The sequence below is a fragment of the Ursus maritimus genome, assembly GCF_017311325.1.
Source record: "Ursus maritimus isolate PB19 chromosome X unlocalized genomic scaffold, ASM1731132v1 scaffold_X1, whole genome shotgun sequence".
Lineage (NCBI taxonomy): Eukaryota > Metazoa > Chordata > Mammalia > Carnivora > Ursidae > Ursus > Ursus maritimus.
Window position 1 is genome coordinate 124,308,840 of NW_024423319.1, and position 23,454 is coordinate 124,332,293.

The window sequence follows — 23,454 nt, forward strand, 5'->3', positions numbered from 1 at the left end:
TTCTGCAATGTAGGGCGTTTGCTTACTGCCCTACACGAAATGTTCCAAAGGGCAAGGGGCCCCTTCGTGAGTCAAGGTGCTGAGCACGGTGTTTCGGGGGAGCCCTGCCCCTGGGGGAGACTGGTTCATGAGAGGCCGGCTGTGTCCGTGTCTGCATCCTTGCCCACGGTTTACAGCTGGCTGTGCAGTGCAGATCCATGGCAGGAACCCACAACGTGGGCAGTGCAACTCAGGCCATTGGGGCGGTGGTGGGGACAGCCAGGCCCCTGGGCTTCCTGTGGGGGTGGGGGTGGGGGCGGCCTCTCCACGTCCGGCGGTCACACAGAAGGCGGCAGGAAAACCAGAGTCAGAGAACCAGGCAGAAACTCGGACCAGCCAGGACAGCTGACGTGTTAGCAATCTGGATGGGGCCCATTTCAGAAGGCTGGAGGGAGGGGCCGGGGGTGCCCTGCGTGACGGGCTGTATCCCACCCCCCGAGTCCAGGACCTGGGTGGAAATGGCGTTTATTTACAAAATGAGCCCACACAGCTGTTCTTTATCGTGGCAGCTCCACGGAGTGGGCACGGGGTGTCCCTCTCCCTCCGCAAACCCCCATACAATCATCCGTTGGTCCAAGGGCAACCAGGCTGTGCAGGCACCTGGCCATGCCGAGAAGGAGGTCTGGTCCTGCGTCATGTTTCTCCCAAAACCTGCACTTCCGCCACCGGGCAGTCCTCCCGGCTTGCTCTGCTGGCCTCCCAGGCCACCTGCGGGGGACGACGGGGCCAGGCAGAGCTGCAGACTCGCCAACGAGGGTACCCCTCCATCACCCTGAAAGCCGCAGGGGCCTGGCCAGTCCTGGGCACGCGGGTCGCTGGGGCTCCAGGCCTTGGCTGCCTGGAGGAGCGCCATGGGGTGAGCCTTCCCCAGCTTCCCGCCAGGGCCCACACACAAGGATCCTGCTCCCTGAGTGGGGCTGTGGCCACCCCGTCCCCGAACCACCCCCTCACCAGAAGCCAGGACGTACCAACTTGCTGCTCTGAAGATTGTCAATGGTGGGGTCTTTCATGTGAGGGATGGGAGGGAAGAGTTTCTGCAAAACCGAGTACCTCAGAGGACAGAGAGAACCACAAGCTCTGAATCCAGAACTCAGGGGCCTCCGGACGCCGGGATGGAGTGAGGACTCCAGCCCCAGTCCCTGGGTGGGTCTGGGCGGCTGGTCTCCACTGCCCGCCCCCACGGCCAAGTCCTACAGCCACGAGGAATGCTGGTCCGCAGGGGCAGAGTGCTGCATGTCCTGCCGGGGCCCATGCACCCCACCCCGACCCCTGCCACAGACCCTGGTCACGCTGGAGGCGGCCCTGGGGCTGCTGGCACCCACCGTGGAACCTGGTGCTCCCCACGGTTTCCACACAGACCGGTTTCCACACAGACCAGCGTCCCCTACCTGAGCAGGGCCCCTGGGCAGGGCGGCTCAGCCTGGAGGGGCTGGGAGGGGCGTAGGTGAAGCCAGAGGGAAGCCAGAGCCCCCAGGGACAGACCCCAAGGCCCCAGGGCAGGGCCTGGCAGGGTTCAGCACCCGGTCATTTGGGAGGCACCCCAGGGGCAGGAGCTGCTATCAGGAGGGAAAGGTCAGGATTGCCCGCCGTTGGCCTGCTGCCTGCTGGGGAGAGGGAGGAGGAAGAGGGGGAGGAAGAGAGGGGAGGAAGAGGGGAGGGGAGGGAAAGGAGGAGGAGGACGAGGAGGCTGGCTCCCAGAGTCACCCCTAAAGGATGTCGGGGCATGGGGAATCTGGGCAAGGGGTGAGCGCCGAACAGCGGGGACACATGGGGACAGGCGGGTGAGCCTGGCTGCAGCCCCGGGACTCGAGCTAAGGGTCTGAGGACGGAGGGAGGAGGGTCCTGAGGACGCTGCGTGGGGTCCCCAGCTTCTGGATTTCCGCGGGCAGCAGGGCCCAGAACAGGCTCATGTCTCAGAAAGACCGTGGGGACGCTTGCGGCTGCAGCCTGCGCCCTGGTGGTGTTGCCGTCCAGCAGGTAAGACCCCCCACTCGGCCACGGCGGGGGTGGGGTGGGGACGGGGACAGCGCCCTGCCCGGAGGCCGGCGAGGTCATGGGGCTGCGCGCTCACCTTCCGCACAGCACGACCGCCAGCCCCAGAACCAGCAGCGTGGCCAGCACGCCCAGCGCAGACAACAGCCAGTCCCGGCGCTGCACGTCCTCCCCGACGTCGCACACTACGGAGGAGGGCGGACCGGCACGTGAGCAGGTCCCAGGGGTGCTGGTTGCACCCGGCCCCGAATGCTTCCCCAGGGGACCCCGAGAGGCAGCAGGCACTGGGGCGCGTCCAGGAGGGGACAGCGGCCACTTGCGCAGTGGGCCGGCCGCACCGCCAGAAGACCGAGGCCCCCCCAGCAGGCCCTATAGCTCTCCCTCAGGGCCGATCGCTAGTCCTAGACCGTGAGCATTTCCCTGCAGCCCGGCCAGTAGGGGGAGCACCGGGCGCACCGATCTGCAAAGACCTCAGGCTCCCCGGGGCGACAGCGGGGCCCTGTGGGGCGTCTGTGAGTTTTCTGGGGCTGCCACAACCAAGTCCCACAGACAGGGCGATTGGAACAACAGATATTTCTGGTTTCATTGTCCTGGAGGCTGGAAGTCTGACATCCAGGCGGGACCGAGGCTGGTTGCACCTGAGGTCTCTCTTCTTGGCCTGTAGACCCCGTGTTCTCCCCGTGTCCTCACGCGGTCGTCCCTCTGTCTGTATCTGTGTTCTCACGCCCTCTTCTTTCAAGGACCCCAGTCCTACGGGATCAGGACCCACCCTAATCTCATTTCACCTTAACCACGTCTTTAAAGACCCCATCTCCAAAGACAGTCCCGTTCTGAGGTCTTGGGGTTGAGGACTTTAATATATAAATTGGGGGGGCACATTTGAGCCCACGGCAGGGGGTCTTTGCAAATGTAATCAAGTAAATGTGACGTCCCAGTGGAATAGGATGGGCCCTAATCCAATGACTAGTGTCCTTATAAAGAGAGGAAATTTGAACACAGAAACACACAGAGGAGAAGCCGCATGAGGACAGAAGCAGAGATGGGAGGGACACGGCCACCAGCCAGGGACGCCTGGAGCCCCGGAAGCTGGAAGAGGCAGGAAGGACCCTCCCCTGGAGCCTCAGGAGGGAGCACGGCCCTGCCCCACCTGGATCTCAGACTCTAGTCTCCAGACCTGGGAGAGGATGGATTCCTGTGTTTTTAAGCCCCGTCCACCACGTGGGGTCATTTATTGCCGCAGCCCCAGGACCCGAGTGACCAATTTTCCTACATGCTACCTCCGAAACAGGACGTTCTTGGGGAGCCCAGGAGGAGGGTCTGGTTTCAGAACAGTTCAGGGAGAAATGGCAGCTCTTATTTGGGGGGAAATCCTTCTCATCAGGCCCAGGGACCATATTGGATAAAAGAGGAACCCATGTGCCTGCTGGCAGAATTGTTATTAACAAGCCATGGGGGCTCTAGCTGGGGGTCTGCCCTCCCATGGGCTGAGCACAAGGTGCAGGGTCAGCTGTTGTCTTCAGAGCCCTCTACGGGGACACAGAAGCGGGTGGAGCTTGATCCCTGCGCCTCTGGTGGCAGAACATCTGAGCACGCAAGGGGTCCGTGCTCCCTTGCCCAGGGGTGGTGCCCCCCAGGTCCAGTGCACACGAGGGAGAGGAGGTGAAAGGGCGCCCCACTCACCAAAGTGTTGGGGGGCACTCCATTCGCTCCAGGTGTTGCGGAAGAAACCTTTCACCTTTAGTCTCGCCATGTAGTTTCCGGGATTGTAAAGCGCGAAGAAGTTTTCCTGGAGCTGCGGTTCAAAAGGAAAGAAGGAAAGGCCGCTGCCAGTTGGTGAGGAGACAGTGGGGCCCTCTCATGGGTGGAGTGGGTCCTCCCCCAAACACGTGCGTGAGCGTTCTCGCCCCGCAGGGCCTCAGAAGCTGGCCTCCTTTGGAAACAGGGTGGAAGCAGGTGCAATCAGTTAGGAAGAGGTCAGCTGGGGTAGGGGGGCTGTAACCCATTAGCACCGGCACGCTCACAGAAAGGGGGAATTTGACAACACACACGCACAGAGGGAGGACCGTGTGGTGACGGAGGGTCGCAGCCACACGCCAAGGAGCCCTAGAAGCTGAGAGAGAGAGAGGCCTGGAACAGACGTTCCCTGGAGCCTCCAGGGGGAACGAGGTCCTGCCCCATCTGCATCTCGGACATCTGGTCTCCAGGACCCGGAAGGAATAGAGCTGTGTTTTAAAACCCCCACTCTGCGACCCTTGTTAAGGCAGGTGTCCCTCCACCAGGGGAGCTAATACAGCCGCCCCAAGGAGAGCAAACCCCTGACCTGCCTCTATCAGGGAAGAGGGGCCCAGGCCCTGGAGCCCCCTACCCTTCTCAGCCCAGGCTCTTGGAGTCCAAACAAAAATGCTCTTTGCAATCACTGGGAGGTAAAGAATCCGCGGATGCCCCCAACGAGGCCAAGACTATGGTGTCATGACTGGGTGTTGTGCACTGCATGGGGCCCTGAAGACTCTTGCATGATGACTTCCTCCCCCGTCCCCCGCTCCCCAAGAAAGATATGTCCCCTCCCCAGAATCTGTGGTCGGGACCTTCATTTGAAAGTAGGGGGTTTGCAGATGTGCTTACGTGAAGGAACTCAGGATGAGCCCATCCTGGATCAGGGTGGCCCTAAGTCCAAGGACAGGTGTCCTTATAAGGGACAGAAGAGGAGACACAGACACAGAGGAGAAGCCACATGAGGACAGAGCTGTTTCCCCTCTTCACGGACTCCTGGAGATTGCCCGATGGGTGAGCAGGGCCCACACGCAGAGTCGGGCACTTCGGAGCACCCGGACAGGAAGAAAAACACACAGCCTGCAATTTGTGACGCCCCATTCAGGGACACTCACCTTCTCTGTGTAGGCGGGATCGCTGCCCTACAAAGCAAGAGTGGACATTGGTGGGTGTCTGATGCTGTCCCCTGATGAAGGCCCTTGTTTGAGCCCTTTTAGGTTTATACAGAAACGGAGTACAAAATAAGCAGTGATCGAAACTAAATGTTCAATATAATACATAAATAAATATGAATATAAAAGAGGGATTAACTAAAATATACCTGGTCTTTTGTTTTTTTAAACAGAATTAATAACCTTTATCCTTCTAAGCAGTTTTACGGAAACAAAAACATTAAGTTTAATCACTAGTTGAATATAAATAATAAATAAATTTACAAAGAAGTAAAGCAGCATAATACACGTTAAGTCAACGACTGAGTATGAAATACTAATCAGCTCAAAACATTTTGTCATTTTCTTTTAATTTATAGACATACATTTTTTTAAGTGTATTTATTTATAGTCTGTAGGCCAAATGGGGGCTTGAACTCAGGACCCTGAGAATAAGAGTCACATGCTCCACTGACTGAGCCCGCTGGGCGTCCCCATATTTGATCATTTTTTGAGATAACTCCGTTCAGGCATAATTTGCTTGAGCAAACCACGCATTGAGAGCACAGGATTTGGTGCGTGTTGAGAAACGTTGTGTACCTAAAACCACGATAGCGCTCCCGTCACCCCCAAATTTCCCTGTGCCCCTCTGCCATGCCTTCTTCCCCACACACACCCAGAGCACCCGTGTGTCACTCCCCATAGATCATTCTGCATGTTCTATGCTTCGGTATATAAATGAAATCCTCCAGGGTGGACCTTGAGTCTGGCTGACCTTCCCTGGGGGACCGTATTCCAGAGTGTGGATATATTTTGTTTGTCCCTTCTCTTGGGTCGTTCCCAAACTCAGCTGCTATGAACACGCAAGTCCCCACTTTGGCGGGCTTATGTTTTTTCTTGAAAGGATATGATTTTATCCTGGGGCTTACAATACGGAGAATGTTCAACCACGAGGGACATCTCAGAGAAGAAGGAGCCACGTGTTTCATTTTAAATGGCCACCAGCGAGTCGCAAGCAAGTGTGGCAATCCACTGGGTGACAGCCTCATCCAGCCTTGCTGTGGCCAGACTTTGTCATTTTAGCCAGTCTAAGGGGGTGTGGAGTGGGCTCTCCCTGTGGTTTGCATTTCTCTGGCACCTTTTCATATGTTTATGGGGACGAATACATCTTTGGGAAAGTGGCCTTTGGGAAAGTGGCTGTTTCAACTTCTTGCCCTTTGTTTTTTTTTTCATACAGTTGTTTGTCTTCTTTGTGTTGACTTGGAAGCCTTTCTTATCCACCCCAAACAGGAGTCCTTTGACAGACAAATATGCACCTGGTTTCTTCCATCTGGGACCTACTTTTTCAATGTTATCTCTGTTTTTTGAATAGCCAACATTGTTACTTTTGCTAAAGCTGATTTTTTTCTTAGGGTTTCTTTATTTTCTTTTGATGATTTTCACACACACACAAAAGGTTACATGATTTTTTTTTCAGTTTTTTTGTGTTAACATTCTTTATTCTTATGTGGGATTTAGTTTCTATTTATGTTTTTATTTATTTTAAAATTTACTTCACTATTATTTTTTACTCCATTTTTGTGTTTATTTTTAAAAGACTAAAATTTTTTTTATTCATATTTGTGTGTGTGTGTGTGTGTGTGTGTGTGTGTGTGTTTTATCTGCCTCCAAAACCTTGCCGTACAGATTCTAGAAAATCTAGATTTGCCAGCCAGGACAAGCATTTACCTTTTGTATTTGAAGTTCATACTCATATCTGCGATTGAAGTGACTTGACACTTTCCATTCCATCATCGAATATGACTTATTACACGTGCCAGTGATATTGGGTGGATTTAATTTCTCTAGGACAGGAAAAAAAAAACCAAAAACAACACTTCTATGAGTAAAACAAATGAACGTCCCCTCCCCTACCCAGAAGATACTTTAAAACAGGTTTCCTAGAAATTTAGGGTGGTGGGACGGAGAGGAAAATGTCATTCCAAGGTGAAAGAATGGGCAAATATCAATATAGATGCATGACTAAATATGTTGAGATATCTATCCTCTTAAATTAGCCTTGGGTCTAGCCGCTCAGATGCTAACCTGTGAGAGACCTCACCCACCCTGAGACCCTTCTGAAAGGCGCTCTTCAGGTCTGTGCCTCCAAAGTCCCCAGGTCTACACCTGATGCTTTCCCTTTGGCCGCAATTCCACTGTTCTCCGGCAGAAGGAGGAAAGCCTCCTGCACATGTGGACTCCCTCCTTCCCACCGGACAGTCTGCTCAGTGCTTGGCAGCCTGGCTCGCTCCCCACCCTGCACAGGGTCAGTCCCATTTCCAGTGCCCTTGGCCGGCCAGCTGCACTCCCGGAAACATCTGCCCCTGCCTCCTCGCCTCCCCGAGACCCCGCCTGCTGCAGCCAGCTCCTCCCCGGATGTCCTGTCGTCCCTTCTGGGCGCTGGGACCCTTCTGGCCGTCCCTGCTTGGGCACTCTGCCCTCTGCCCTCCCTCTGGGCATTCAGCATGCTCTGACTCCATGGCTTCACCAGCTGCCTATGTGAGCACGTCCGAATCTACTGGGAGCCCAGCCCTGGGTCTTCACCTGCCTGCACAGGCGGTCCACCTGCATGGCTGGCTGAAAGCTCACTATAGAGCAGTCCCCGGCTCTGGGTCCCCTCCCCCTCTCTCCCTTCCTCTTGCTCTTCTTCCCCACTCTCCCTCTCCCTCCTCTGCCTCCTCTCCTCCCTTTCCTCTTCTCCATCTTTGACGTCACCGTGCCCCCAGCCTCCCTCAGTCCCTCCCCCGTCTACCTCAGCAGCACCCACAGAAACCATCCGTGATTCCATCCCTCGAAATAGTCTCAAAACCAGCTCCCCTCCCTCCTCCCTGCAGCCATCCAGGCCCTGCCCATGTGTGGCCATTTTGCAGTGGGACACCCCCACCTGCTCCCCTCAAATGGCCTTCTCCTCTCACAAGCAGGAGACAGGGCACGCGGCTGCTTGGGAAGACGCACCCATTGGCAGGGCCAGAGAGTGAGGCCAGGAATGCGGGGGCACCCCAAAGTCCAGGTGGGTCAGTCCTGCTGGGGAACAACCCTGGACACAGCCCAGAACCCGCCTGCTAGGAGCCACCCAGCCCAGGCGAGGGAGCAGAGTTACCCACCAGGCCCTCCAACTTTGGGCAGAGTGCTCATGTCCTCCCTGCCTCTGGGCTGAAAGGCTCCAGTCACAACATAACACCCACAGGCAGGGTCCCCTTGTAGACCTATGGCTCCTTGTGGGAGGAAGGGCCAGGGTCAGGGTGAAACGTGAGTCACTTTCTAAAGAGCTCTGCAGTGAGGGGAATGGTCACCCCCAAATGGTACATCCGTATCAAATCCTTAACACCTGTGAATGGGATCTTGTTTAAAAATAGGGTCTCTGCAGGGATAGTAAGTGAAGGATCTTGAGATGATGTCCTCCTAGATCAGGGTAGCCCTAAATCCAATGACAGGTGTGCTTAAAAGACACAGAAGAGGAGACACAGACACAGAGGAGAAGCCACGTGAGGACAGAGGCAGAGACGGGAGGGATGTGGTCACCAGTCCAGGGACACCTGGAGCCCCAGAAGCTGGAAGAGGGAAGAATGACCCTCCCCTGGAGCTTCTGGAGGGAGCACAGCCCTGCCCCACCTGGATCTCAGGGGTCTTGCCCCGCCTGGATCTCAGACTCTGATCTGCAGGGCTGGGGGATAAATTCTGGTACTTAAAGCCTCACGGTTTGGGATCATTTCTTAAGACAACAATTAGGAACTAATAAACCACCAGGGCCCGATTCTCTTGGTGTCCACGGGCACCGTCCATGACCCTCTTCAGCAGCCACCCTGCAGGCCTGAACATGGCCCACCCCAGCACAGAGCTGTGTGTGACGGATGTCCTTGCACATGGTCCCAGGCTTGGGTCCATGCTCTCCTGGCGCCATGTTGAAATTGCTAATAATGTTCTTGTATTCATTTCCCACAGCAGCCACCACAACAAGGTACCACAAACAGGTGGCTTGAACCATAGAAATATGTCCTCTCACAGTTCTGGAGACCAGAAATCTGAAATCCAGGTGTCCCCAGGGCTGGTTCCTTCTGGAAGCTCAGAGGGAGAATGTGTTCCAGGCCCCTTTCCCACTTTGGGTGTCTGCTGGTGATCCTTGGTGTTCCTGGGCTATAGACTCCTCACCCCTACAACCTCCCACGGCTTTCGCATCTGTCTTTGGGTTGGCCTCTGGGTCTCCTCCCTTTCTTCTAAGGGCCTCCCTATAACAAGTGCAAAGACCCTATGTCCCCATAAGGTGGCATTCACAAGTGCCAAGCTTTTGGAGGGATAACAGGCATTTTTGACCTTGTGTTCCTGGTGGGATAATGGAGCACGCACTGGGGGCATGGAGCCCCCAGTTCCCATTGGACACCTCCCCACCACGCTCTCAGACACCCACTGCCCCACCACACTGACCACTGTCTCCTCCCACCCCTGCTGGGTGCTGGGGTGAGGACGCAGGGGTCCGGGTGGGAGCATGCATTGAGTTGCAGGTGGCCTTGGACACGGTCTGGACGTACCAATGAGGGCCCTGTGTCTGAGGGAACAGCGTCCAACCAGTACCAATAAAACACAGCAAGTTACTTCAAAAGATGGGCGTCCACAGTCAAAGGGAGAGCCCCCCTGCTTTTCAAACAAGAGGCCTTTTGCCTTTTTCCTTTCTGCACCACGTCTCCATTCCCATAGCCGGCCACGTGCTTCCTTACCCCACGTGCACTAGCCGGGGTAGGCCCAGGCTTCCAGAGGCTGAAAGCCATCACAATTCAGGGACGGGTCCTGTTTAAGGAAATGGATAGCGACACAGCTTTGCTATGATGGGGTTTGTGTTCCAGAAACCCGTTGGCGTATGAATGCAGGACACCTTCACCCCCCTCCCCGAGACTGATGACGGAGCCATGTGTCCCGTGTGTTATGGGAATGCTCCAGAAGCAAGCGGGGTTCCTTACTTAGATGCAACGAACTCATAGCCGCTGCTGGGAGCTGAACGCATGTCATGCCCAAATGCACAAGCCCTGACCCCCACTGGGATGGCATTTGGAGGTGAGTCTCTGGGAGGTAATTAGGGTTACCTGATGTCATGAAGGTGGAGCCCCCATGATGGGATTCGGGTCCGTGTAAGCAGAAGAGAACGGAGCTCTCCTTCTCTCCCTCGCCCCCCATGTAAGGTCTCAGTGAGAAGGCTGCCATGTGCAAGCCAGGAAGGGGAATCCTCAGCAGGAGCCAGATCTGCCAGCCCCTTGGGGTCGGGCTTCCAGCCTCCAGAACCGTGAGAAATCAGTGTGTCATTTCAGCTGGCCACTGGGGGTTATTTGGTTGGGGTCCCCTGAGCTCAGACACCAGCATCCCAGAGCCAAGGGCACAACCCGAGAGCCGTGTCCTCGACCTGTACTCACCAATTTCTGATAATTCGACAGTACGGTCCGAGCAGGGGATCGTGGCACGTTGGCTGGTGCCTCTCACCAGAATCTGGAGCTGTTTCTCCAATCTGGGGACGTCATTGAAATGACACCGGACGTGTTTCCCCCGATTGTCCCTTTCATAATGCGGACACTCCTGCTCCCTGCGGGTCCTTCGGCAAGGAGAGAGCACCCAGCAATGACCCAGCAGCCCCACGTGCCCAAGGAGAGTCCCGCCGCGCCCGCAGCCACACCTACCACAGGTGCTGCCTGTACAGGCGATACTGGATGTCACTGGGGGCCTCCCTGCCCACCTCCCAGCTGCACGTCAGGAAGTCCATGTCGTGCACCCAGCAGTCCAGACGTTGTGCAGATGCCCCAGGGTTTCCTTCTGAGCTTGCAAAGATGGTGGAATAAAAGCAAATCCCCTTTAAGAGGGATGTTAGGATTTCTGGGTCCTTGTGAATTCACACACAGTTTCAGGGACAAACACAGAGCTATCCCGTGGAGGCTTGACCCATTTTCCCGCTATGATAACCCCTGGAAAACATGATTGTGCAGTATCTCCAACCGGATGTCTACACCCATACGCTCAGGATACAGGACAGTCTCATCCACCAAGGGCCCCCCAGATGGTCCTTTTTTGCCTCACTCCCTTCCCTTCTGTCCGTCCTCACTCCCACCGACCACTCATCTATTCTGCATTTGCACACTTCCTCAACTCACGAAGGTCCCACGAAGGAAATCCTCCTGCATACGTGATGCCCTATGGTCGTAGGCTTTTTTTTTTTTTCCCCACTCACTGCAGGTCCACCCAAGCTCAAAGTCACGGTTTGTGCATCCCAAAGACCAACCAATGACGGACAGCAAACCAAACCCAAAGATGAACATGTTCCCCTCACCTTGCAGAGGATACTGAATCCCCATCAAGAACGGTGGGCCTTTGGTCAAGGAGACGGTGAAGTTTTTCACTTCACATGAGGAAAGCACTTGGAACTGGCAGTAACGGTTGTTGTTGATTGCCTGACAGAGAAAGAGAGAACCACTTACTCATTGTTGAGAGAACACACATAGAGTCATGCTGATGATATTCAGATTTAACAACAATAACAACAATAACTATGGCAACAAAACCGTAAGTCTCCCGGACTTGCTTTATAGATTCCATGCAATCTTCATCAAAACCCCAGCAATTTATTTTGTGACGATCAACAAACCAGAGATGATGTATGAATTACTGGTTGGTGGAGAGGGAGGGAGAGGTGAACAGGTGGGACACTGGATTTCTTTTTTTTTAGGGCAGTGACATTGTTCTGTATAATATGTATCATTCTCCGTTTTTCGAAAGTCACTAAATACACACACCAAGAATGACCCCTCGGTAGACTACGCAGTCTGGGTGAGGATGATGCGTCCAAGAATGTTCATCAGTGGTAAGGACGGTGCCATCTGGTGGGGAGGCTCATAGCGGGGAAGCCGCGCATGTGTGGGGGCGGGGAGTTGGGGGCCGTATAGGAAATCTCTATACCTTCCCCTCAATTTTCCTGTGAACCCCACCCTGCTCTGGAAAAAAGTGAAGTTTATTATTTTTTTAAAACTATACAAAAATAGGGGCGCCTGGGTGGCACAGCGGTTAAGCGTCTGCCTTCGGCTCAGGGCGTGATCCCGGCGTTATGGGATCGAGCCCCACATCAGGCTCCTCTGCTATGAGCCTGCTTCTTCCTCTCCCACTCCCCCTGCTTGTGTTCCCTCTCTCGCTGGCTGTCTCTATTTCTGTCGAATAAATAAATAAAATCTTTAAAAAAAAAAACTATACAAAAATATGTATAAAATAATTCCGCTTCAAATAAATAAATACATTCATTTACAAATAAATGAATATTTCATTCATGAATTCCATTAGGAATAAATCAAACCCTTTTCTGAGGCTCGGATGATAAAAGAGATTGGCACGGAAAAGCTAGGAAAAAGAGAAAACAAAAATCGAAAGTCCCATGGAATAAAAATGAAAGGAAAATATTTATCAAGCTCATGATGAATTCCAGCATCGTACCTGCATTGTATAATACATGAATAGAAACAGAGAACAGTGTGAAGCCCTGAACGGATTAATGAGCAGAAAGTTATTATTTTTTTTTAAGATTTTTTTTTAAGTCATCTCTACACCCAAGGTGGAGCTCAAACTCATGAGCCCCTGCCGTCTAGGGTCACACGCTCTACCAACTGAGCCAGCCAGCGCCCCCACTTGGTGGAAATTGTAATTAATAAATGAAGAGAACCTTTACCTAGGTAATCATATCTACAACAGATTCAACCAGACTGGTTGTTAAACACGAATTAACACAACACATCTGAGGCTCTGGGGAAATGTGCTTTAGTGTGGTTTTCAGCACTGATCTAAAACTTCCTTGGATAGTTCAGGTGAGGCTCGTAAGCATAGTCACTGTGTTTTCTCCGAGGAACTTGGGTTCCTAAAAGGAAGAACGGCAGAATGTGGGGTAGACGGGTGTTTTCCCAAACCTGCCATAGCTGTGCTGAGTGCTGCCTCTGAGGACCGCCAGCAGCTGGAGGATGGGGGTCCTCATGTATGCAGACCATTGAAAGGGGAGAAAGAGACTCACCCACTAAAAAGGGGAACCCATCTCTGTTGAGGACAAACACACCAAACTGAATGGTTCAACACAACATTTACCCATTTGGCCAAGAGCGAAATGTTCAAGTAGCGTAGATACATGAGAAAACTGGACAAACACACAAAGACCATTAACAAAATAGAAATGAATTCCATTTAGGGAAAACCAACAGCAGATGACAGAATGACAACAGGGTCCAGTGGCTTCAAATAGTCCTCAGCAATTCTTTCTACGTCTTCAATACCGAAAAAAATATCAAGATCTCTCCTACATGCAATTTACGTGCATGGGCGTGGTGAAGTAGAAATTCAACTTAATTTTAGTGCATTTTGGAAACTGTGCTGACTCCATGCATGCAACACTCTATCTTCTCCACCGATTTGAAATATCATCTTAGTGGCATATAAAATCCACCCCACCCCCACCCACCATCAACGCATCCTTCTGCTTCCAGATTGTTCCATTTCTTTAATCTATCCACGCATCCTGTCAATCTGACACTTTGGGTAATCGTAGTGTCTCAGCACATTTGGAGACATCATGGAAAGGCAAATTCCAGATCACTACTGGTCTTTATCAACATTTCTTGGTTCTTCTGTAGCCTGCATTGTTGCAGATAGAGTTTAGAGTCAACTGGCCAAGCTCCAATGAAATCCCACCGAAGCTTGTCATGAACTGGATTGTGTCCCCCAAAATTCCTGTGATGAAACCCTCACCCCCCAGGGCCCAGACAGTGGTTGTATTTGGACTTTGGGTCTTTAAAGAGGGGATTAAGGTAAAATGAAGTCAGTAGCGTAGGCTCTGATCCCATAGGAAATGGGGTCCTTATAAGAAGAGGACATCAGGACGCAGACACACACAGAGGGATGACCACATGGAGACATAGAATGAACATAGTGTCTACATGCCCAGGAGAAAGGCCTCAGGAGGAACCAGTCTCAGCCCCGCCTGGATCTCAGACTCCCAGCCTCAGCCCCACCTGGATCTTAGACTCCCAGCCTCCAGGACTATGGGAAATAAATGTGTGTTGTCTGAGCCACGTCCTCTAGGGTATTTGTTATGGGGGCCCAGGTTGTGACCTGTATTGTATTAAATCTAGAATTATCTCAAGACTCCAAATTTACTCTCAAGGAAGTTAACAGGTACCTCCTCCTCATGAGACACTATGAGCTCTGAATATCTTGTATGCTCACCATGGCCCACCCATGGGATCTGTCACAGTTCTCGAGACTTCTGAACCTTGGAAGATGACATGGTACAGGATTTGGGCCAGGGGTGGGCAATGGTGGAAAAGTAAGTACTCGCTTTCAGCTGGGCTTGGCTCTTGACCTACAATCCCTGAGCACACTTTCTCACCAGCGCTCTCCAGGGGCACCATCTTGGACACGTACACATGGTGAACCCTGAGCTGTGGTGCCTAGAATAGACTCTCACCCCACATTCCACACCCAAGCCCGGAGTAGACCCCCCACATCAGTGATGCGAGAGCCGGACTTGACCTTGGGGCTCTGCTGGCTCTTCAGTCCCCGAAAGACACAGAAACCTCCGTGTGCCAAGCACAGGGAAAGTGGTTTACCTTAGTGATAAATTTTGAATTTATGAAACACATAATTTCAGAAACATTTCCATGGAGGTCCCAAGTCAATCTCTTTTCTCCCGGCTCCATCCTTAGGTTCTTAATCGGGGAATCGGGATCTGAAATGTTTAGAGGTCAGAGTTAGAAGAAATACTACGGATGCTTGAACCCTTATCGCCATGGGAATTTCCTTCTCCCCCCGAGTTCACCGACAGCCTCGGGAAGCAGAATTCTACACGGACAAGGAATTGCCGGGAGCTGGGAGAGGCCGTCAGTCAACGGCGCCTTGTTCGTCTCATTAGCCCGCCCTCCCAGTGATAAAGGAAAAGAAAAACAAAAAACCGAAAGTTGGGAAGAACTGGATCATGTTGTGCAATCCCCGTTTCCGTTAAATGTACCTTTTAGGACCACATTACTTTCCCCGAGAAGTGAGAACAAATTCTGGCTTACATACGTCCGTCAAAGTCTGCGATTGTGGAATGGGTTGCCAACGGCCATCAAAGAGGCATGTTTTTACTCTTGTGCTCAACTTTCGAAATACAAGGCACGGTCATTCGAATGACATTCATGGCCTTTCACAGTTCACAGGCATTTGGAGCAATTCTGACACGGCTGGAAAAGCTCTCCGAGTCCGTCTGATTATGTTTTGAAGTGTAGTCAAACCACACCCATTGCTGCCACAGGGCTCCTGAGAGAAGGGGTCTCTAGTGGCAGACCACAGGGCTCAACATATCTCCTCAAAGGCTTGCCTGACGGTGTACAAGGCGCTGTGGAGTCATGTTTTGCCAATAACTCAAGTGTGTAAAGCGACACCAGACACTTGGTGAGATTTTATCGGACCCCCTTCAAGGACTTACAGGATGTGACTTTCCTAAACGTTCACAGAGTTTATAAACCATAAGTGCTGTGATTAGTTATCAAGATCAACAACCTTAGTTTCCTAAACAAGACCAAAGCATATCAACACCTTGGTTTCTGCCATTATTCTCTTCTAACATAGAAGGACAACTCATTTCATCATCATCATCCTCATAATCCATTTAGGGAAATTTCTTATAAGTTGAAAATTAATTCTTAATAGATCCTCATTTCATTTCAATTCAACTAGCCAACATATAGTACATCTTTACTTTCAGATGTAGTGTTCAATAATTGATCGACACCCTTTCATAGATTTTTTTTGAAGATTATATTCATTTATTTGTCAGAGAGAGAGAAAGAGAGAGAGAGAGCACAAGAGGGGGGAGCAGCAGGCAGAGGGAGAAGCAGTCTCCCCGCTGGGCAGGGAGCCTGATGCGGGACTCGATTTCAAGACCCCGGGGTCATCATGACCTGGGCTGAAGGCAGATGCTTCACAGACTAAGCCCCCGAGGCGTCCCTCTCTTAATAGATTCTTACGGTCCAAAATTTACACTCAGTTCTGCCAACACAACATTAAATATCGTGAAAACAGACAGGAAGGATGAAATCGTAAATATTAATGTTAGCATATTTTATCATATTTAACCTTATTTTTATAAATAATATAAGTGTATATAAATTATCAGATATTTAAGGAAAAAGTAATATCATGTGCACAAAAGTTCAGCATAGAAAGGAGGTCGACGGGAAATATTTTCTGACTCATTTTAAGGGGCCAGCATTATCCCGATGTCAAAATCAAAGATATTAAGAGTAAACTCGAGGCCAACACCCCTTATAAACGTAGACACAAAATCCCTTCAGAAAATATTAGTAAATAAAATCCAGGAATACATAAACCTAGTAATACCTCATGACCCAAGAGATTTACTCTGGGAATGCAAGGTTTCTTTAACAATCAACACAATTCACCCCCATTAACAGGAAAGAAAAAGAATGATCTTCTCCATAGAAGCAGAAAAGAAAAATTAACCAAACTTAACATCCATTTGGGATCAAGAAATCGCAGCAAACTAGGAATGGAAGAAAACTCCTGATAAATCTGTGAAAGTCTTTGAACTAATTCAGACTCGATGGTGAAAGACTAACCACTTCTCCTTAAGACCAGAACAAGGCAAGGCGTCTGGTTTCCACACTTCTATTCCACCGTGTGCTGGAACGACGGCCCCTCTTAATGCAGTGTGGCCACAGTTGAAGCTTTAGGGGGCTTCCAGCTTAGGAGGGAAAATGTGAAAATTTTAGATTGCGTCAGCTGCCTCCTTCAGCCTTCTGCTCCTAGAAAGCAGCTCACTTCCTACCTGTGGTCAGCGATCCTAGAGTACCCTCAGGCCTGAAGTGACCGCAAAGGCGGCAGCAGCCTCTGCCCGGGAGCAAGACAGGCAAATCAAACGCAGGAACCGGGAGAAGAGCCCAGACAACGCCCAGTCCTGGGGGCGATAGGCTCAGAAGTGGCTGAAGCCCCTGCCCTTCCCAGACCTCCTGCATCTCCCAGCCTCCTGGGCGTGGAGTGTGGCCGTGTGACTGAGTTCTAGTCCAAGAAATTGGACACAAGAGATGGTGGTACTTCCAGTTCTCACCCATAAACGCTCCTGGAGGAGCTGAAGGACCTTGGATCTTGGAATAAAATATTTGGGACAGAACCACCTGTTGTGAGTCCCACGGTAACCCCTCAACATTCGTTGTGGAGTCCCAACGCCCAGGACCTCACAATGGGACCTTATTTGGAAATGGGGTCATTGCAGGTGTAATTAACTAAGATGGGGTCACCCTGAAAGAGTGTGGACCCTAACACAATGTGACTGGTGTTCTTATCAGGAGGGGACATTTGGACACAAACAGACACGGAAAAGAAGCCACGTGAAGACAGAGGCAGTGATGGGAGGGATGCGGCCATCAGCCCAGAGACACCTGGAGCCCCAGAGGCTGGAAGAGGCAGGAAAGACCCTTCCCTGGAGCTTCTGGAGGGAGGATGATTCTGCCCTGCCTGGATCTCAGTGGTCCCGCCACGCCTGGATCTCAGTGGTCCTGCCCCGCCTGGTTCTCAGCGGTCCCTGCCCCACCTGGATCTCAGTGGTCCTGCCCCGCCTGGATCTTAGACGTCTGGTCTCCAGAGCTGGGAGGGATAAATTAAGGCCCCCAGACTATGGTATTTTGTTCTGTCGACCCACACAGACTCAAATAACTGCCTTCAGAAGAGAAATACCTTCCTCTCCCTCCCCCACAAAACATCTGAATTCCACCCCTATTTGAGGAAGGAATCAACATCTCACGGGTTATGCAATCTTGTGGCTGTCACCGCAGCTAACATCCTCCGGACTGTTGCAAGCACCAGGTGGGCACCCTCCAGGGCTCTTGCAGAGCCTATCATGCCTGTGACCTGGAGCTCAGCCCACGTCTGTGTGCCGTGGGAACCCCGCGTGGAAAGCACGCAGCTGGCCCCTCTCTCGGGTCCACCGCTGACTCAGGAAATTCCTGACGGCGGTTGGCGTCCATGCAGACACCCCTGCAGGTCAGCATGGACCTTCAGAGACGTTAGCAGCCCCGTCTTCCTCGTGGCCTTGGGCGCACTCAGGGCCCGCAGCCCAGCTAAGTCAACGCTCTGTGCTCCATACTGGAGTCGAGGGCATGGGCTTCCCTGGGGTTCCCGCGCCCTCCAGCAGCCGACTGGCTCCCCGGGACATTCCCTGGTGCACGTTCATCGGCTGCTGCTGTCCCCTGAGCTCAATCGGACGGCGACAGTCGAAAGTGGCCACCGATGGCTCGGGGATTGTAACCAACATCTTCTCATTTCATCACTTCTGGTTACCATGGAATCTCATTATCCTTCACGGAATGATCTCCTATTCCCCATCATCATGATGCAATATCGTTATGAGCCACGTGGAGGGCAAGGAGACCGTACTTTGCCGCACGTGGCCTTCTTGGGTGCATGTCTGTGGCCACACGTTCCCTTCCTATAAGGACACCGGTCCTGCTGCATTAGGACCCCACCCTGATGGCCTCATCTCCACTTAATTCCATCCCTAAAGAGTCCGTCCCCAAACACAGTCATATTCACGGGTTCTGGGGGCGAGGGCTTCCAGGAAGGACCTTGGTGGGGACACAAGTCAGGCCACACCCATCGTCTTTTCTGTGATCCCATCTAGGAAAGGGAGATACAGGTCAAACACAATTTCGCACAATTTCAGGACCAGGGTGGGCGACGGATCCTCGCATTCGAGCTACATCGAAAGGTCAGCACCTCGAGCCTTCTGAGCCTTCGCACTCAGTATCCCGGCTGTGAGATTTACCGTGACGGCGTTGCACGATGATCCCATTGGCGGGAGCGGGGTACGGGGCACATGGGCCGTCGCTGTACCACCTCTTATGGGCGCCGGTGGATCTATAATGACCTCGACCTCGAGTTTAAACAACGAACCACCTCGACACACCCCCACACCGCACATGGGTTTTCGTCCTACCTTCCTCCGTTTGCAGCAGACCCGAGACAGACGACGTCAGACACACCGCGAGCCACAGCAAGGCCATAGCGATCCGGCTCCCACGGCACGGAGGCCACGTGCTGGAAGAGGAGGGACAGTTAGCGTGTGGGAGGGAGGAAGGTGAACTTTGGGAAACTCCCGCTCGCGAGCATGGAGCTCCTTTCAGGAGAGAAGGCTCTGGGTATGTGCATGTGTGTGCATTCATGGACACACGTGTGCCTGCACATGCATTTGCAAACAGCTGTGTGCACGTGCGTGCATTCATGGACACACATGTGCCTGCACATGCATTTGCAAACAGCCGTGTGCGCGTGCGTGCATTCATGGACACGCGTGTGCCTGCACGCGCATTTGCAAACAGCCGTGTGCGCGTGCGTGCATTCATGGACACACGTGTGCCTGCACATGCATTTGCAAACAGCTGTGTGCACGTGCGTGCATTCATGGACACGCGTGTGCCTGCACGTGCATTTGCAAACAGCCGTGTGTGCGTGCGTGCATTCATGGACACACGTGTGCCTGCACACGCATTTGCAAACAGCCGTGTGCGCGTGCGTGCATTCATGGACACGCGTGTGCCTACACGTGCATTTGCAAACAGCCGTGTGCACGTGCATATATGCACACACAGTCACGTGCATGCATATGCATGTCTGTGTGTGGGTGTGCTCGCACATACGCATGTCCCGCGTGTGTGTGCCTCTGTGGGTATCCCTGTGTGTATGTCACCCTGCTTTTACGGACTTGCACCCTGAGGTCTGCGCATGCTCTTGGCTCCAGCCTCATGCAGCAACCGGGAAAGCACACACCACACATGGTACCAGGAAACGCTACCATGACAAAGGACTGGAAGGAAGTGTAATTAAAAATATAAAGTGAACACAGATTGAACTTCCTGAACAGGCAGAGTTACGGTAACTGAACTACGCATGGTCCCAGGACCTTCTCAGGGTCCCCAGGAAGCCCCCCTCCTCAGGCTGGCTCTCTAGGACCCTCACCTGCGTAGCCAACCTCCTGCCCCCACCGGGACCATCAGCAACTAGGTCTCCTGATGGGCCCCCAATCCTCCCCACCGTGTCATCATCGGCAAACACCATTAGTGGCCTGGGGCCAGCCCTCTGTGCCCCTCACTTTCGCCCACAAAACATGCCCCCTCTACACCATCCCATCTGGACAATCTCAGCCAGGATTTAGAAGCTGGGACTTCAGACTCCTCTCTCGTCCTGGGCATTCACAGCCCCCATCACAGGACCCCACATGGACCCCACCGGGGGTCTCTCCCGCTCTCACGGTTCAGCCTTGGGGCTGCAAGATTTCCCGTCTCGACGGCAGGGCTGACAATGATCTCCAGCAAATGTGAACTCTTGCACAATCGGATAGTGAAAGTGCTTTTTCCCAACCCGGGGAGCACGCCCAAGGGACCCCTTCCCAGGAGAGGGGAACGGCGACATCCAGAATTGCATTTCGGCGGGGGGCGCCCAGTAACAGGTGTCTTGCACTCGAATCGTAATACAGGGATGAAGGTGAGGACAGAGAGGCGTGAGGCTCAAAGTTTCCCGGGAGCCCCCCCAACTCATATTCACCATCGGCCATATTCATAAAAGGTCAGTGCAGGAAATCCACGATGGGGAAGAGATCGGAATTTTTAAACAGAACGGCCTGGGAGTTGTCGTTAGTTACTGAAGACAGTTGGCTTTCGGCTGCAGACGCTCAGACAGGGTGGGTCCCAATGTGGACACGAATGTCTGGGGGTCTGGAGCCCCCATTTGGATGGAGCTGACGGCCAGCCCAGCGGAGGGGCGAGGGGTGCTCACCCTAGAGAGGGCTCCCCCAACCAAGGTCCTCAGTGTCCCCGTCTGGAATCATCGCCTATAGGACCTTGGTCCTCACAGGACCCGCTCAGAGGGAGTTCTGGGGTGACCCCCAGTCATTTGCATTTTAAAAAATGTATCTATTAATTAATTTTTTATTGAGGTGAAATGCACATCCCGTAAAAGTCAGGCTTTTTGCTCTTTGCTCAGCGGGGAGCCTGCTTCTCCCTCTGCCCCTCCCCCCGCTCATGCTCTCTCTCTCTTTCTCTCTCTCCCCTAAATAAATAAATAAAATGTTTAAAAAAAAATAAAATGTATCTCAGGGGGCATCTGGTGCATTCTTCACCTCTGTCCGGCTCCAGAACGTTCCATCCGGCTGAAAGAGACCCCATCCGCATAAACTGTCACCGCCCTTCCCCGCCCCAGGGCCGGACAGCCACGAACCCACTTTCTGTCTGTGCCTTTGCCCGTTGTGCACGTTTTCCAATAAGTGGGATCACGCACGATGCGGCCTCGTGCGTCTGCTTCTCTCGCTGACCGTCGTGTCCTCACGGTCCGTCCGTGGGGCCCAGGCGGCAGAGCTCCGTTCCTTTTCGGGGCTGAATCCTATTCCCCTGCGTGGACGGAGCACGTTTCGTGCACATTTGGGGCACGGTGCATAGCGCACCTGTAAGGGATTTGCGCTTCACGATCGCTCCGAGCCCCCAGCAGCTCCACGCCGGGAACGAGCCGCCCTGCCCGCCCCGTACCCGACCTTCTCCGGAAGACGCGGCACTGGAGTCTCGTGCACGCGCTTGCACTTTTCCAAGAGCCACGTCAAGAAAGGGGACGGGGTGGTGGAAGCCCACGTTCATGCTCGATTCTGTGCGCCGCTGCACGTCCAGCCGGTCAGCACGCCCGCATGGCCTGGCTGTCCCTGGCGGCTCCTGGCGCCCTCAACAGCATCCTTACATGTCGTAAACCCTTTGGACCCTGGGGCCAGTGCCCAGGCGAGATGCACCGCGGCTGGAGCGAGCCCCATTCCAATGCCTCTTGCCCCTCCCGGGGCTCAGGGGTCTTACCTGGGCAGCAGTGAAGGTCCCGGTGGGACAGGCAGCCGGCCTGGGGAGGGGGGGGATCTGGACCCCAGACTCCTCTGTCTGTGTCTTCTTCCCAGCTGTGCTGGAGGAAGTGTCCCCAAAGAGAAAACAAAGCTGGCTGTCCCTTCTCAGCGTTTTTATGGTCTCGGCCAGGGGCCCCACCCCTAAAACCCAGACCCAATGAGGCTCGGGGTGAGGGCGGGGGTCGGTGACCCGGTGGAGAACCCCGTGCCTGTGTCTGTGTCTCTTCTCTCGAAGCCAGGGTCAGCCACTGTACTTTCCCTGGAATGACTCCCCTTTTCTTTCAAAACTGTTATTTTCCTGTTCTCATTTCTCCTTGCGTGTTCCTCTTTGTTATAATCCTAATTACCGCTCGCCATCCAGGCCCGGCTTGGGCAACTTCCTGGCATCGCTGATTATAACCCACACACACCAGTGGCTGGGTGGAGGGCTCCCGGCCGTCTTACGTCCAGGGCCCAGGCAAACGCTCTCCCCCGTGCCCCCCCCTCCCCCCACCGGAGACAGTCCCTGGTTAGGACCCTGGGTCCTCGCTGAGGGCTTTGTCCAGGGTCAAATGCAGCCCGTCCAGCGGCAAGTGACCTCCAGCTTTATTTCCAGTTGCAATGGCCCCATGCTCAGCCCCTGCTGCACGGACCCCCTTCCGGGGCAGGGACTGACCCCTTGTCTTCACCCCACTCACGCCGGTGACAACACACCAGCTCCCCACCTGCACAGACTTTATTTTGGAAAAGGGTCTTTGCAATCCCAAGTAAGGGAAGGATCTGAGATGAGCTCATCCGGGATCGGGGTGGCCCTAAATGCAATGACAGGTGTGCTTGTAGGAGACAGAGGAGGACACGCAGAGACAGAGAGGAGAAGCCACGTGACAGACGGGAATGACTCCCTCATGCGTGGCTCAGAGTCCAGAATGGGCTTCCCCCACGGGACAGCCCCACAGACACAGAGGAGAAGACGGCCAGTGTCACCCCTCGGAGCCCCAGGCTGGACCGCTTTTCAGGGCAGCATGCACCCAGACGTCCTGTGCACGGAGCTAAGGTGCAGAGAGGTCTGGGGGCGCCTGGGGGGCTCAGTCCACTAAGCATCTGCCTTTGGCTCAGATCATGATCCCAAGGTCCTGGGATCGAGCCCCACATCAAGCTCCTTACTGCGCGGGGAGCCTGCTTCGCCCTCTCCCTCTACCCCTGCTTGTGCTCGCATGCTCTCTGTCAAATAAAAAAACAATTATATATATTTTTAAAAAGATGCAGAGATCTGGGTGGGGGCATTTGAAGCCAGGTCCTGAGGAGGCCCCATGAGGCACGTGCTTGGCTGCAGGTGATTAGGGCACGGAGGGGAGGTAGCAGAGTGGCCCAGGGCCAGGGGCAGAGAATGGCTAGCCAAGGACAGGGTTGGGATGGGCAACTGTCAGGGTCACTGGGAACCTGGGAATGTGCTTCCCCAACACCTGTTCTCTCCCCTGTGTGGGCATAGGGCCAGACACCAAACACTTCCAGATTGCAGAAGGTGGAAAAGCAGGACAAAGCAACCAAGGGGGGGTC

General features: G+C 53.4%; 1 protein-coding gene across 1 annotated transcript; it reads right to left on the reverse strand.

Moving 5' to 3' along the window:
• Positions 1-488: 488 nt before the first annotated feature.
• Positions 489-22,164, reverse strand: IL3RA (interleukin 3 receptor subunit alpha). The gene is made up of 12 exons (XM_040635110.1): positions 21,878-22,164; positions 18,985-19,085; positions 14,603-14,721; positions 11,296-11,416; positions 10,652-10,784; positions 10,391-10,566; positions 6,681-6,796; positions 4,917-4,943; positions 3,712-3,823; positions 2,111-2,216; positions 1,008-1,089; positions 489-747 (listed from the first exon to the last, which is right to left on the reverse strand). The coding sequence occupies exons 2-12, from the start codon at positions 19,049-19,051 to the stop codon at positions 673-675; spliced, it is 1,134 nt and encodes a 377-aa protein (XP_040491044.1). The 5' UTR covers positions 19,052-19,085; positions 21,878-22,164; the 3' UTR covers positions 489-672.
• Positions 22,165-23,454: the final 1,290 nt, after the last annotated feature.

What these genes read in the sequence shown, in the direction of transcription:
- IL3RA (XM_040635110.1), bottom strand. Translation starts at nt 19,051, where the DNA reads ATGGCCTTGCTGTGGCTCGCGGTGTGTCTGACGTCGTCTGTCTCGGGT. An exon ending in TGTCGAATTATCAGAAATTG is followed by an intron (nt 6,797 to 10,390) that starts GTGAGTACAGGT and finishes TTCCTGTCCTAG; the next exon opens with AGAAATTAAATCCACCCAAT. An exon ending in ATCCCGCCTACACAGAGAAG is followed by an intron (nt 3,824 to 4,916) that starts GTGAGTGTCCCT and finishes TTTGAACCGCAG; the next exon opens with CTCCAGGAAAACTTCTTCGC.